Source organism: Triturus cristatus, chromosome 10 (genome assembly GCF_964204655.1).
Source record: "Triturus cristatus chromosome 10, aTriCri1.1, whole genome shotgun sequence".
Lineage (NCBI taxonomy): Eukaryota > Metazoa > Chordata > Amphibia > Caudata > Salamandridae > Triturus > Triturus cristatus.
This window is the reverse complement of record NC_140593.1, coordinates 1,226,369,883-1,226,386,267: the sequence shown is the minus strand read 5'-3', so window position 1 is coordinate 1,226,386,267 and position 16,385 is coordinate 1,226,369,883. Positions and strand designations below refer to the sequence as shown.

Below are 16,385 nucleotides of genomic sequence, written 5' to 3'. Positions count from 1 at the left end.
ATCACCCAGCTATCGTGACATCACATAGAAGACATTCTCCATAAGCACGTCAGGACCCCACCATCCTCCCCTGGTGGCACCCAAAATGAGGGTCCCTACTTCCTTGCCACAGGATCCGCTCTCCCCATAGTGAGAGGACACCCAGAACCACAGCCTCCTAGAAGTCCAGAAGCAAGAGTCCTGGACTGGCTGGACGCCTGCCCAAGACAGACACTGACCTTAACGGGTTACATACCCCACTCTGCTCTAAAGTGGATGCCACTCACCCCCGGCCCCTGACTGGGTACATGTTTAGATGATGCTTATGTAAATGAGTCCCCACTCCCCTCCCCAAGGGTGGCTTGCTAAGTTGGGTGGTCTACACTGGGGGTGGAGGGTGTGTGGTGAAAGCCAAGTGCCATGTCCAAGGGCAGGGCTGCAAAAACCATGATTCCGAGTCATTCTCTGTTACACTAAGGATCTGGGGGGGGGGGGGGGCACTCACCGGTTCTCGGCCACTCCTCCGCCCACTCATATGTTCTGCACTCGGGGTGTTCTGCACTCGGGGTGGGGTACTGAGCCTGTGTTTGCTTCCTTCTTCTTCTTCCGGGCTGTCCCCTTGGTGCGCCCCTGTCTATGTGAGGCCCCCATATTCTGTACATTAAACGTGGCTTCTCCTAGGATCTCACTGCTCCGTGCTCCCCCAGCCCCTGCCCTCTGTGCTCCCCTCACCCCTGCTCACCCATGTGCCCCCTCTGCTCTTTCTTGCAGGAATAAGGTCTTACGCATCTCCACCGGCCTGGACGACGTGGGCTCCATCAACTGGGAGATGTTGCTGTGCCTTCTGGCCTGTTGGGTGCTGGTTTACTTCTGTGTCTGGAAGGGCGTCAAGTCCACTGGGAAGGTATGTGCAGCACCGACCCCCTTTCTAATGCAGCGGCGTCCTATGCAGAGGACGTCTCGTTTTGCAGCGCTATCCATGTTCGCTTGTAGACCGGGAGTTTGGTTGCTTCCCAGAAAAGAGCCAGGGGCTTGCATGACACTGTGGGGCAGGGGCATGGGGGTCGAGGGTGCACCCGCTATTGAGACAGCGCCAGATTTCTACCACCTTGAGGTAGAGTGCACAGGGCTGACTTACCTGCACCTCTCTGACAGCCACTGGCTTATCCGGCTCAGGCACGTCTAGCTCATGGACACATCTTTTCGAGATACAGTGAAAAGGCACTTAGAGGGCGCACCACTAATGTTTGCCAGGGGTCTTGCATCCCACAAAGTCACGCAACGCATTGTGTTAACTTACTGACCGATAAAAAGTCAGCGGGCGCAGTGCCAAGCTGTACAGCGCCAGCCAACGACCTGCGCAACTCGAAGTGAATTCAGTCCATAAGCTGCACAGGGCAGTTGTATGCTGTGTGGTTAGTGTGCTGTCTATAGCAGGTGACGCTTGGCGTCTTGTTGCCTGTGCTGATGGGCATGTGCCCTCTGAATTGCCAACTCTATCAAGTGGCACGCGCTGCCCTCCAGAAACGATGGTGTACCCAGATATTTATGGTAAGCGGCTGGGATGTCGACACTGTATTAACTGAGAGGACATCATTGATCGAGTTTAGTGTCTCGGCATTCTCCTGCACATTCCATCCCAACCAGTTATTGCAGGGGACCCTTTATATCTGCAGGGAAAGTAAGCACAGGCTAATACATGTATTTAGAGCCATTTTTTTAATGACAAGCTTTCTACAACTATATTTTTGAAAATGTCAAAAGGAAACCAATTCAATTTCTTACAAAACGGGGAATGAAAATAAGTGAAACTGTCATCATTAAAAAAAAGTATTTTCTTGTGGAGAAGGAAAACCTGATAACATCGATTCGGGTGCAGTGTAGTTGGAGCTGACCGATTTCTTCCCAGCTTAAAATCTCAATTTTTTAGGTCTCGCTAGCGTAAGGCTGCACGCATGCGCAGTCTCGCTTGCGAGATTTAGTGTTGACAGGGTATTTTCAGTAAGGGGCATTAAGCCCCGCCCCTCTTTCCCATTGCCCCGCGTCACCGTTTATGGTAAACGGCGGCCAGCCATTGGGAAAGAGGTGACAGTGACATTTTCGCTTGGCTTTTCGAGCCGTCCCATTTGGACGGCCTCACCTGCTTTGCGTTGGTCGCAAAAGGTTTCTTATCTTTATGGGGCCAAACACATGACCCCATAAAGACAAGAAACCTTTTGGCAGGCGAGGCCACGGCAGAAACAGCCAATCGAAAACGTCATGGCGAGCGCTTGTGTTTATATGCGCTCGAGCCATGCTGTGCATTCTACATTCCAGGTTGTGAATCGTAAAGTTTACCACACGTGCTGCTGCTACAGTGTGAGGTGGGGGGGGCAGGGAGCAGTGGGCCTTGGGAGGGATGAGGTGCCGTTGCCCAGGGGAGAGGGTGGGAGAGATATGTGGGGCAGCTGACGGGGTTAATATTACCAACTGAAATGGTAATAAACGGCAAGAACGTTATGGGGTATTAATAAAGTGATAAGGGAAATAGTTGCAGGATATTTCTGAGTATTGATGTATTTGCCTAGCTCACCTTTCACCGATTGTGGCTCGTCTGGCGAGGTCCCCGCCCGAGGGTGGATTTCCTCCTCAAGGCACATTTGTGGGGATGGGTGTGTTGGTGATGGAGCCACCAGGTGGCTGGGGTCTGTGGAGGTCTGCGTGGGCTGCTTGGTTGCCGATCTAGGGTTGATGCGGTGTTGGAATGCCCGCGGTGACTGGCGTTGTTGTCGCCTAGACTTTCGTGATGGGTGCAAGAAATTAAAGGATGGAGTAAAATTCGGGGGTGGGGGTAACCGTGGGAGCGGGTGGAGTTTGAGGGGAAGGGAGGGCGACACAGGAGTTTATTTTATGCGTTTTTATATAACGCGGACTTTACCCGAAGGGGTCAGGGTGCCATCGGACGGCGTGGCAAAGGTGTTGTTCTAGGGTGTGGGCGGAGTGGGGTGGTTGGGTGAAGGAAGCGGGGGGGATCGGCTGAGGGTAGGAGGGGGCGTTGTGGGTTTTGGGGGTCGGAGTGCTGTGTGGGAGGGTGCAGGATGGGGCGTGAAGGGGAGGTGGGCGTTCCTCGGCGGGTCCGGGTATGCGCAAAGGCTGGAAGGAGGCTTGGCGGCGGTTTGAGCACCATTCAGAGAGGATGGATGTTTTTGCCTGACTGGGCTCGGCCTGCTGGCATGTGGCTAGCTGTGGAGGATAAGGGGCAGTACGGAGGATTTGATGTGGGATGGCCGGAGTGTCGGCGGTGGTTTGGATGGGTGGGTGATGTGTGAAAGTCGCATAGCGCCTGGGGGGGTTGGTTGCAGGAGTAGCGGTTGGGAGGGGGACTGTTTCTCGGAGGGCTGCAGGCTCACTGTGGAGGTTGCGAAATGAGGATCAGAATGTTATTAAGCAGGCAATAATAGGCGGGATCGGGACACCAGGGGGGGCGACGGGCCTTGTGGGCGGGACTGTCGACTTTGGGCCGGTGGGATGGGGTGCGGTTTTCGGTGTGGACGGGCAGCCGGTGGTCCTGGGCAGGTTGTTAGATGTCCGGGGAGGCGGACTTTGTCCGGGTGTGGCGCAGCGGGTGGTCCAGGAACAGACTGACGCACATTGATTAGGGTTGGAGGGGGAAGAAGGCGCGCCAGGGGGAGGGGAGGGGGCAGGGGGCACTGGGGATAGGCTGCGTGTTGAAGGGAGGTGCCATGGGCACAGACAAGGTGTACAGCACCTGGAGGCTAATTACATCTGGGTTTCTCCCCTCCCGCTATCCTCATTTCTCTTCGGCCTCAGGTGGAAGGGGTTGGGTGGGCTTCCGAGGAATCCCTCTGCATTCCTGCCACATCTGGAAGTGGAGGAGTATGGGGGTTTGCAGTGCCGGGCACTGGTGGGCGCTTCACCCACGGCTGGGGAGTGCAGCGTTTAGGCCCCGGGTGACTAGGGGTGAAGTACTGTCTGGGGAGGGATGAGGAGGCGCTATACAGAGAGCAATGTCTTCGGGTTATGCAAAGGTCCCTCGGGGCGGGTGATAGGAAGAACACACTGGGAGGTTGATGCAGTCCTGGGGTGGGGAGAAGGCAAACCTTTCCTTCTTTAAGAAGCACATCTAGACATTGGGGGTTTGTGCCCCATCTCAGGGTGTGTTTTGTGCATTTATTCCTATTATCCCTGGTTCAGCAACATGCTCATGGATGCCATGTCTACTCTGTATCTATGTCAATATTCTTTGACACAGACCTGTCACGTGAAGTAGCCCGCTGAGTTGGGGAGCTGATGAAATGCATCTCTGGATGTTATAGCTCCATAGGTCTGCTCATGGCCTCGCCTTCAAGGTGCTGTTTGATTCTGACTTAAGTCCCGAGTGAGAGGGCAGTGGTTGGGGGCTTCCCGTGTTCCTGCTGGGGGGCATTGTACTGTGAAGTTATGGAGCACAATATTGGGTGTGAATGGGCAGTCAATTATTCAAACTCTGCGTGATTTAAAACACATTCACACAGTCACGTGAACAAATATGCCTTGGTGACAGCACAATGGGCGTGCAGCTCTATCGTGGCTTGTTGTCTAACATGGGGAGGTTCATAGTCACTAGAGAATTATGAGGAATCTGCTGTGGAAGTGATGGAAGAGCACTGATGTGGAATCCCACACTCCTGTGGTGTTTAGGCGCTATGATGAGTGATGAGATACAGCTAACATTTAAAAAGCTTCTGGCAGGCATCTATGAAGGCCATAACACCCCCTCCCCCCCCAGCCCTGGGTATTGTAAGCATCAAGGGGCCTTCATGTCAAGCTCAAAGACCTCATAATAAATCGGATCTTTTCTCCGGGAAACTCATTCATTAGCTGCCCTCTAGGCAGGGCCAGAAAGGCAGGATTACGGTTCCAGCACGAGACAAGCATTTGCAATGCAATGGGCCTCGCATTTACGCGAGTTTAAACTATTGGCATTGTAAATAACAATGCCGTTTATTTATCTTTTAAGAACAAAAATAAAAGGCATTGCCATTTGCAATGTTAATAGCTCAAACTCTTGTAAATGCGAGACCTGTTGCATTTTCAATGCTGGTTTATTAAGCAATCTATGTGTTAAACCCATTGAACCAATACACGTGCTACCACATTTTCTAAAATGAAAGTTAACGAGTGGATATGCAGTTGTTGAAATACATGGAACCATCTAGCAACCCTGAACATGCCGTATGTTAGTTCTAAATAATTGTAAGTAGAGATGCCAAGGGTGTGATTGGCACACAGAGCACCCCCAGGTGTTACCTTGAACTGCCCCTTCCAACAGGGCAAGGATTGGATGGACAGGGAGAATGAATATTTCATCACGTAGCAAAAATGATTTATTCGGTGAGGAGCCAAAGATTGAATGGGTGATGTCTTTCCTTTCTCCATCTCCTGTTGCATCCATCCATTTGCACATCGAGCTTCATCTGTGTGTGTGAGTATGTGAGCGCGTGCACACGTGTGTGCTCCCACCGAGACACGTGTGTTTGTGGTCCTTGTGAAGGCTTCTCTACCCCCGCTGCTCATGTTGGCCATCGCTGCCCCCGCTGAAGGGACTTCCGTGTCGCTGAAGACATGTCTGTGAAGAATAGGGAGTCCGTCCCCCGGGGGCTTTGGCGGAATGATGTGTAGTTGAGACACCTGTGCTGCTTCGGGCCACCACCGTTACAGGATGTAGCCCAAGTTATATAGGAGGCCATTTTGGGCTGCCACCCTCCATTTTGAGGTAGGTGTCATTGAAAGCTCTAGGAAGCCTGTCCCACCGCTTCCCTTAGATCAGGTTTTGGGGGTAGAGAGAGGCAGACTTTTGTGGTAGTGTTGGCAGCGTCATGCGGGGCGGGTGTGCAGGGGCTGGACACTGTGTACGGTTGTGGCTTTGAGACCGGTGCAAGGATAGGGTTCCTCCAAGTCTACAGGGCTTTAGATGAGGGCATTGTTGCCGAAGGCGAACCAGGCTGAAAGGGACGGTGTGCACAAGCTCACACTGGAACGAGGCAGGAAGTTAAAAGTTACGTCATAGGAAGTTAAGGTTAGTAGACGTTAATAGATTCACTGTGGAACGGAAGGAGGGGAAGTTAAGTGTTGCAATCGCGAGAGTGCAGGAGGCGCTGACGTGGATGCTTTCTGGGGACCTTATGCGTGGAGCGGGTTTTAGGGGTGACGGCTAGAAATAATGGGTGACAGCATGTTTTCGTTGTGTAAGGCAGTATACTGGGAAGGTTTTGTGATGTGCACCTGTTTATACAAAGCGCCATTTTTGACCCCTCCTCGAGTGTCAGTGATCTGCGCTGCGCCCCCTTTTAACCCAGTACAGTGTCTTTGGGTTACTATTAAACTTGCCCCATATCTCCCCCCCCCCCCCCACCCCCCATGCTGGCCCGCGCCTCTCCCGGAGGGTGGTCGCCTCCTGCTCTAAAAAGACATCTCCGCATCTTTTATTTATCCAAAGCAAACCTCGTACCTCAAACGGGATCTCCGATCGTGTCGTTTCTTTATCATAAAACACAGCTGACTGCATATCTTAACAATCTCCCGGTAATGTTTCTTTTGGTCAACACGCCCCCTGTTTTTCGATGCAATGTAGGTTTGCCGATGTTTTTGTTTTGCAGGCGTGCTGCTCACGCGCTATTCGTGTCTGCAGATGGCACGCACGTGATGGGGTCTTTTCCAGGCCTTCCTGCATTGACAACACGATTTATTGATGGACAGACTGGGGCCTTGAGCAGGCCAAGCTCTGCTGTGACGCTCAATGCGCAGGCGCAGCGCAAAACCGCCCACTCCAGCAGGAAGCGGTGGCAGACATCTTTACAGGAAACAGATGGCAGCGGCCTCTGTCCTCGAGTCTGAGAGACAGGGCGCTTCAGAGCTTGGGGTGCTGCGCGCAGCGTGCCGTGGCACACGGTGATATCATTCTGTGGTGTGATCTGGGGGTGCCAGAAACATATACATTACAGTCCGAGCTCTTAGACACGGAGAAGTGACACTAAGATGGAGGGAGATGATGGAAGGATGGATGTCTGGAAGACTGATGGCTCGTGAGCCCTTCACTTCTATGAACTGATGGCTCACAATCAGACACCAGACAATGAAGCCTTTCGCTTCTAAGAATAGATGAGTCTCTTCCAGGCACTGGGCTGCAGAGCCTTTCACTTCTATGACCTGACGGCTCCCTGGCAGTTACAGGGCTATAGAGCCCTTCACTTCTATGAATGGATGACTCCCTGCTAATCACAAGGCTGCAGAGCCCTTCACTTCTATGAACTGACGACTCCCTGGCACTTACAGGGCTCTAGAGCCCTTCACTTCTATGAACTGATGCCTCACTATCAGACACAAGGCAATGGAGCCTTTCACTTCTAAGAATGAATCACTCCCTGCCAGGGACAGTGATGCAGAGCCTTTTATTTCAATGAAGTGATGGCTCACTAGCAGGCACAACTGATGGCTTGCTAGCAGACACGGAGCTATGGAGCCTTTCACTTCTAAGAATGGATCACTGCATGCCAGGCACAGGGCTGCAGAGCCTTTTACTTCTATGAACTGATGGCTCATTAGCAGGCACAACTGATGGCTTGCTAGCAGACACAGCACTATGGAGCCTTTCACTTCTAAAGCGATCACTCCCTATAAGGCACTGGGCTGCAGAGCCTTTCACTTCTGTGATGGCCTTAGGCAGACACCGGGATATGGATCCTTTCACATTTATGAACGGATGGTTACCTACCAGTCATGTGACTGTTGAGCCTTTCACTTCTAAGAATGCATGGCTGCTTGGCACACACAAGGCTACAGAGACTTTATGTCTAAAAAGGGATGGCTTGCTAGCAACATGGCGCTATGGAGCCATTCACTTCTAAGAATGGATCCCTGCATGCCAGGTACAGGGCTGCAGAGCCTTTTACTTCCATGAACTGATGGCTCACTATCGGACACAAGGTGATGGAGCCTTTCACTTTTAAGACTGGATGACTCCCTTCCATTCACTGGGCTGCAGAGCCTTTCACTTTAATGAACTGATGCCTCACTATCAGACACAAGGCGATGGAGCCAATCACTTTTAAGAATGGATCACTCCCTTCCAGGCACAGTGATGCAGAGCCTTTTACTTCTGTGATGGCCTTGGGCAGACACAGGGCTATGGAGCCTTTCACATTTATGAACAGATGGTTCCCTAACAGTCATGTGGCTGTTGAGCCTTTCAGAATGCATGGCTGCGTGGCACACACAAGGCTACAGAGACTATGTCTAAGAAGGGATTGCTTGCTGTCAGACATAGGGCCATAGCACCTTTCATTACTATGAATGGGTAGCTCACTAGCTCTCATGAGGGTATGGAGCCTTTCACTTCTATGAATCACTGGTTCCATGGTTGGCACAGGGTTACAGATATTTTCACCTCGATCAACGAGTGGTTCGTTCCCGTGTTGGAACAGGGTTACAAAGCCTTTCACCTCTATGAATGCGTGGTTCCCTAGATGGCAGAGGGTTACAGAGCCTTTCACTTCTGTAAACGAGTGGTGCTGTAGATGGCTCGGGTATAGAGCCTTCCATGTCTATGAACAAATGATGCCCTGGTTGGTACCGCGTTACAAAGCCTTTCACCTTTATAAATGTATGGTTCCCTAGATGGCAGAGGGTTATAGCCCTTTGACTTCTATAAATGTATGGTACTGTGGATATAATAATAATCCACATTTGTAAAGCGCGAACAATCACCCGTAAGGGTCTCTAGGCGCTGGGGGCCGTCGCGAAGATTAAGCAAGCTATTGCCCAGAGTCACATGGTGCTGGGCTAATCTGCCCCCGGCGCCGGGGATCGAACTGTGATCCCCAGAGTCCGGAGTCAGTCGCCCTGGCCGCGGCGCCACACCTCTTCCCTGTCATGTCATGGGGGTATAGAGCCTTCCATGTCTATGAACAAATGGTGCCCTGGTTGTTACCGGGTAACGGAGCCTTTCACCTCTATGAACACGTGTACCTAGTTAACAGAGGTTACAGAGCCTTTCACTACTGTGGATGAGTGGTTTGTTCCCCTGGTGGCACAGGTCACAGAATATTTCTTCTATATGAGCAAATCGTTCCCTGTTTGGCAGACGGTTACATGGTCTTTCACTTCCATAAATGAATGGTCCCTGGTTGGTACAGGGTTACAGAGCCTTTCACATCCATAAATGGATGGTTCCCTAGTTGGCACAGGGTTACAGAGCCTTTCACATCCATACATGAATGGTTCCTTGGTTGGCACAGGGTTACAGAGCCTTTCACGTCCATAAATGAATGGCTCCCTGGTTGGCACAGGGTGACAGTTGCTTTCCTTTCACTTTCATCCTTTCCTTTCACTTTGATAGATGAATGGTTCCTTGGTTGGCACTGGGTTACAGAGCCTTTCACATCCATACATGAATGGTTTCCCAAGTTGGCACAGGGTTACAGAGCCTTTCACATCCATAAATGAATGGTTCCTTAGTTGGCACAGGGTTACAGAGCCTTTCACATCCATACATGAATGGTTTCCCAAGTTGGCACATGGTTACAGAGCCTTTCACGTCCATACATGAATGGTTCCCTAGTTGGCACAGGGTTACAGTGCCTTTTACCTCTAGGAACACTTGGTTCCCTGGTTGTCAGAGGGGCCTAGAGTCCTTTAGTTGTTTGAAGGGATGGCTCGTGGCAAGCCCCAGAACACTGAGCCTTTCACTTCAGAAGGGGGCTGAGCAGGGGAGGGGCTGAAGGGGGAGAAGAGGATGAGCTGAGGGTGGGTCGTGGTTTGCAGGACGGTTTTTGATGGTGTGTGAGCCCGTGGTGGAGGAGAAGCTAAAGGAGCGGTGTGGATGTGTTGGGGAACCGGACTGGTTCATGGTAGGGTGGATTCCGCGGTGTGAGAAGTGAGCTGGGGCGGGGTCTGGAGTTTAGAAGGTTTGGATGTAGGTGGAAAGGGTTACGAGCCCGGTGCCTATGCGTAGAGGATGGGGTACACCAGGATTGGGAAGGGTTTCGAAGCAAAGGGTGGAGCCCGGTCCAAGATTTGAGCGCCCTCTCCCAGGTCCCTCCTCCATCCCCAGGGACTCCACATTCCACAGGGCGGTGCCGGCCAGCGCCCTGCCGGACACAGCCCTAGCCTGAACTAGGACAGTGGCGCTGCAGCACGTGCCGGGGCGTGAGGTGTGTCCTCGAGGCCTCGTCCCCCTCTTCCTCCTATGGTCGGAGGAGGAGGAGGGGCCTGGGAAGGGCGGACGTGCGGAGCTGCTCGTACTGCGCTCCACTCCCCCCGCACCGCCCTCGTCTCCAGCAGCGGAGACTGGAAGCAAAAGAAGCGGGCTATTCACAGAAGGATGCTGCGCCCCCTCCCCACCGAACCCACAGCGCCTGGGCGCCCACAGGGCTGGGAGGAGGCGGCGGATTAATCTACATATTCCATACATCATGCATCTCGTAAACAAGCGATCTCGATGGCGCCAGATCACACTGTGGGAGGCGGCGGCAGGGCAATGTACATATTCCATACATCACGCATCTCGTAAGCACGCGATCTGGAAGACACCAGATCACCGGTTTCTGCAAGTTTGTTTCTTTAGAAGTGCAGCAGCCTCTATTTCAGGATTTCTGGCACAACAAATGAATGCAGTAAAATCCTCGTTTTCGAGCGCCCCTGCCCCGGAGCCCCGGCCCTGCAGAGAGGGTGGTTTGGAGAATAAGAATCCTAGTCACCCCCCCCCTCCTTCGGCCATTCACAGCCCTATTCTTTCATATGCCGGTGGCAGCTTGAGATGTCAGGTTTTCATTCTACCCTTTTTAGGTCTGGCCTAGGCAGCGCTTGCACTGATTCTTCGAGACCTGCTGTATTCAGCAAATGGGCATTAAGCCCCGCCCACTTCCCACCCTTCTTTATAATTGGCTCTTGTTACTGTCCTTTTTAAATGGACAAACCGAAACCGGTGCAAGGATACTTGTTTCCGGTCCAGGGAGGCCCTGGCCTGGCAGTTCGGGCTGGACTCACACGAGGAGAAGGGTCAAGACTGATTTGCATATGGTGGGGTCCAAACTAGGGTGGCATGCTGAGCAAAAAAAAAATGGATTGTAACCCCGATCTCTGTGACTGGGGTGAATGTTTGATTTATTCGGCATTCGGTTCATCATTTTTTTTTTTTTCGCCTCTGAACCAAGCCAGCAGCATGTTCTTCAAAATGCCCTCGTGACCACACACACTCATAGTAAAAAGGGAACTCCCACTTCAGCAAGCTCCCCCGCTCAAGTCTGGCGCAAGCAGTGACCTCTGAACCTGTCGGGCAGTCTTCATGCATTTATCGTCTCCTCTCAACTTGTCCACCACTACGCTCTGCTGCAGGGTTTGACCGGTAGGGTGACCCCTGAAATCCGTCACTAGCTCTTCCCTAAACCTTTGTGTGAAGGAATGGAGTGTTTTATATGGTGTGGTTGTGCGACCTCACCGTGTTATACACTTGCCAACCCCTTTGGGACCAGTAGGCTTTGTGTGTCAAACTCTTAGCTCAGCGCTGTGTAGCTGTGGCTCTGAGCAGCGAGACTTACACAAAGGAACACGTGCAAAGCATTTAAACAGCACCGAAACAAGGGAAGAAATACCGGAAACAAGATGTCCGACACCAATAAAAGAAAATAGAGCCGATTTTTTTAACATTTTTGACACCAAACTGAAAAAGAACCACCAGTGGGTCCCAGACATACAGAGTTTACATTGTTTAGTAAATCATCACTTAATCACAAACAAGCACAGACAAATTCAACAAGCTTATGACCGAAACGTTTCCAATAAAAACTTGGGTAAGTATCGATGCGGTTGCTTAGAGTTACTTTAGGTGACCAACTCTGGTAGGGAACCAGTCAAGCAGACCAGCAAGGTCTACAGATACAATTACCTCTACAAGAAAATCAGTCTCCAGTCAAGTTCCAGCGTCAGTGGCTCATTTCCATTGACGTCTATGGAGTGGTCCTGATGCAAGTGATACAGGATGCTGAAGATGCTCAAGGATGGTGTGGATGTTTTGTGGACAGGGTTCTTCCTCGGACTACGCTTCGGTCAAGGCGATCCTGGCCGCAGGCGTCGACGTCCCTCGAAGTCCTCTCGAGCTTGGCAGAAGTCCAGTCGCCAGTGGGCTACCAGTCGCCCGGTACAGCGGTTCCCTTCTTTTGGTGTTAAGTTGCTCTCTGAGTGACCAAGGTGCCCTCTGACAGCTCTCTGGGTCGACCAGACCTGGGGGCAAGTTTTGAGCAATGGCTCATAATCCCTTGGGCTGCATGGTGGCGAGTAGCGGCAAGTCAAGAATCTGGGCTACCTGTTGTGGCCCTGTTCTGCGTACAGAAGGTCGGCCAAATGACTGGACTCAGGAGTCGGTTTCTCAAGCAGGTGGCAGCAGACACAGTCCCTATGGTGACAGAGTTAAGCGTAAGGCAAGCGTCCACTTGGATGTGTGCCTTGCGTTAAATTGTAACTGTCACCGTAGGGACAGACAATCTACTTAAATTCAAATAAGTATATTTCTGAATGACTCTCTTGTTGGCAAATTACCCTTCGGTTGAAACCCAAGCTCACAAGGGGTTATTGGGTTGCCCTTTTCTTTAATGAGCAATCTCAGGGGTGTCCCTTTAACTTACAGGCCCTGGGTACCATATTGTACGGACTTACTAGTAAGTTAGCTTCTCCCTGTTGAGTATATGTCAATCGAACATTCACACATTAAGGTGAGGGCGCTTGCACTGAGGTCTGGTTCGCAGCCTCCGTGCACTCACGCCGAAAGCCAGCCGCATCAGTCCAGAACTTTGGGGGGTGACCATGCAAGATAGTTGCATCTTTAGGTTTCAGTACTACTAGTATGGTATCCTCTAAACATGTCCATCTGATGACCTCTGAATTCGACCTCTGACCCAGTCTGTGGCTATGGTCTTCCACTCCTCCTGCAGCGGTGAGACCTGTCCCTGCTTGGCTTCTGACTCTGTGGTCTCTTCCCCGGACAACACTGTGGCCCTACTCTAGAGGCCTTCTGTTGCTGTGGGCTCGTTCTGTGACCTCTGACCCTGGCCATCAGCATGCTCTCCTCCCAAGGTCTTGTGACAGTCTGGGCTCGAGTGGCCTATTCTGTAACCCTTGACCTGGCCAAGCAGCACGTTTACCTCCTACAGTCTTGTGACCAATGGGCGCCTGCAATGGCTCTTCTGTGACCTCTGACCTGGCCAGGCAGCATGTTCTCTCCCTACGGGCTCATGCCACTCTGGGCTCTTACAGCTCATTATGTGACCTTTGACCTGGTCAGGCAGCATGTTCTCTTACCACAGGCTTGTGACATGCTGAACTACTGGTTTATTCGGCGACCTGTGAACTGGCCAGCCAGCATGTTCCTCATCTTTCGACTCTCGGGCTTGTGACACAATGGGCTCGTGCGGTCCATTCGGTGACCTCTGACCTGGCCAGCAGCATATTCTCTTCCATCGTGCTTGTGACACAATGGGCCCCTGGATTATGCACGTCCTCTCATCGGACCTCCAGCAGTGCCCCCACTCCTGCCGTGGTGGGCGTGTGGCAGGATTGCCCGGCAGCACTGCCCCCTCTCTGTGAACATTGGCAGATGCCTTCAGCACACCTGAGGACCCCATGTGAGGGCCTCAGAGGACCTCAAAGGAAAGACCCAGCAAAGCCGCCTCCTCAAATTCTCACCAGTGCCTCTCAATCCTGCCTAGAACAGTAAGAGGGGTTCAGATTCCACGCCCATTCCTCTCTTGGCCTCTCTGCCAAGCCTGTTAAGAAGGCTACTCAACTTGTGCCAGCTGTGGGGTGGTTATCTGGCATCAGTATGGGAGAGGGCGTACATATGGGTTGAAAGACGGACAGGGGACCCGGAAACAGTCCGCTGTGTACTCACCTTCACTTTTTGTGTGACTCTCACAATGACGTCAGACTCGCTCTGATGTGCAGTGGAGGGAACTTTTACTGGCAGGCAGTGGGGCAGTTGGCACCGATGGGCAGGGGGGAAGTTGGCACCCATGGGCAGTGGGGGAGTTAACACCGGTGAGCAGTGGGGTAGTTGGCACCAGTGGGCAGTGTGGAAGTTGGCACCGATGGGCAGTAGGGGAGTTGGCCCCAGTGGCCAGTGGAGGGAACTTTCACTTGTAGGCAGTGGGGGAGTTGGCACCGGTGGGCAGTGGAGAGAGCTTTCACTGATGGGCAATGGGGGAGTTGGCACCGGTGAGCTGTAAGGAGGGTTGGCACTGGTGGGGTGTAGGGAACTTTCACTTGTAGGCAGTAGGGGAGTTGGCACTGGTGGGCAGTGGGGCAATTGGCACTGATGGGCGGTGTGTTAGTTGACACTGATGGGCAGTGGAGAAGTTTGTGCTGATGGGCAGCGGAGGGAACTTTCACTGATTCGCAGTGGGGGAGTTGGCACTGATGGGCAGTGGAGGAGATGGCACTGATGAGCAGAGGGGAAGTTGGCACCGATGGGCAGTGGGGGAGTTGGCACTGGTGGGCAATGGAGCAAACTGTCACTGATAGGCAGTGGGGAATTGGGTGGCACCTTTGGACAGTGGGGGAGCAGGCCCGATGGACAGTGGAGGAGTTAGCATCTATGGGCAGTGGAGAAGTTGGCTCTGACGGGCAGTGCTAGAGTTGGCACAGGTGGGCAGTGGTGGGAACTTTCACTGATAGGCAGTGGGGCAGTTGGCACCGATGGGCAGTGGGGAGCTGGTGCTGATGGGCAGTCGGGGAGTTGGCACCAATGGGCAGTGGAGGGAACTGTCACTGATGGGCAGTGGGGGAGTTGACATCGACAGTGGGGGAACTTTCACTGATAAGCAGTTGGGGGATGGGGTTGGCACCGGTAATCATTTGGGGTGTTAACACCGATGGGCAGTGGGAGAGGTGGAACCTACGGGCATTGGAGGGATCTTTGACTGATAGGCAGTGGGACAGTTGGCATCGATGGGCAGTGGAGGAGTTGGCACTGATGGGCTGTGGAGGGAATTGTCACTGATAGGCAGTGGGGGAGTTGGCACTGATGGGTAGTGGAGGAGATGGCACTGATGAGCAGAGGGGAAGTTGGCACCGATGGGCAGTGGGGGAGTTGGCAGTCTTGGGCAATGGAGCGAACTGTCACTGATAGGCAGTGGGGAGTTGGGTGGCACCTATGCACAGCGGGGGAGCAGGCCCGATGGGCAGTGGAGGAGTGGGCATCAATGGGCAGTGGAAAAGTTGGCTCTGACTGGCAGTGCAGGAGTTGGCACCAGTTGGCAGTGGTGGGAACGTTCACTGATAGGCACTGGGGGAGTTGGAACCAATGGGCAGTGATGGGAAATTTCCCTGATGGGCAGTGGGGGAGTTGGCACCGGTGAGCAGTCAGGAGGGTTGGCACCGGTGGGCAGTGGAGGAGTTGGCACCAGCGCGCAGTGGGGAATTTGGCACCGATGAGCAGTGGGGGAGTTGGCATCAATGGGCAGTGGGCGCCGACTGGCAGTGGGTGGAACTTTCTCTGATCGGCAGTGGGGGAGTTGACACCGGTTGGCAGTGGGAGGGCTGGCACCGATGGGCAGTGGGAAGCTGGTGTCGATGGGCAGTGGGGGAGTTGGCACCGATGGGCAGTGGAGGGAACTGTCCCTGATAGGCAGTGGGGGAGTTGACATCGATGGACAGTGGGGGAGATGGCACCAACGGGCAGTGAGGGAGTTGGCACCAATGGACAGTGGGGGAGTTGGCTCAGATAGGCAGTGGGGGAGTTGGCACCGGTGGGCAGTGGGGGAGTTGGCACTGCCAAGCACTGGTAACAGCTGGCCAGAAAGAAGTTAGACTCTAGCCCAGCCCTATCTGCCCTCTGGTAAAGCTAAATTGTTGTCAGTGGAGATGTGTTCCAGGGCTTCATTACCAAACTGTGTGATCCTGGGTAAACTACTTCGCCTTTCTGTGCCTGCGCTATCTGCTCACACTAGGCCTAGGCTGAGCACACTTTCTAAGCGCTATACCCTCTCTCTCTCACAGATCGTGTACTTCACTGCCACCTTCCCCTACGTGGTGCTCCTCATCCTCCTCATCAGGGGGGCCATGCTGCCCGGGGCGCTGGATGGCATCATCTTCTACCTGAAGCCGGACTGGTCCAAACTGGGCAACGCACAGGTAAGGCGGGGCCCAGCCGAACTCATGGCCTCCTTCTTGGCACAGTCTCACCTGAAGGGCACCGCTCTCACCAGGGGTGGGCGGGCTGGAGCAGAATATGGGAAGGGCCAGCAGGTTTGGAGTAGGGTCAGTCATGGCTGCATGGTATTCAGTTGAGCTCAATATTGTAAGTATGTATTCGGACCCTGTATTACCCTAATTAAGCCACCTGTCGTTTTTATAATCTTGATTGTATATGTAACTTC

General features: G+C 53.0%; 1 protein-coding gene across 3 annotated transcripts in view; it reads left to right on the top strand.

Annotated features, from left to right (window-relative positions):
- SLC6A8 (solute carrier family 6 member 8) overlaps positions 1 to 16,385 on the top strand; it is a 293,475-nt gene that overhangs the window by 231,841 nt on the left and 45,249 nt on the right. For all 3 annotated transcript variants that reach the window (XR_014969688.1, XM_085629797.1, XM_085629798.1), the window contains exons 4-5: positions 751 to 883; positions 16,006 to 16,140. Coding sequence is in view for 2 of the 3 variants with exons in the window: in XM_085629797.1 (XP_085485923.1) it covers positions 751 to 883; positions 16,006 to 16,140 (268 nt within the window). In the remaining variant the exon portion in view is untranslated. The remainder of the gene's footprint in view (positions 1 to 750; positions 884 to 16,005; positions 16,141 to 16,385) is intronic.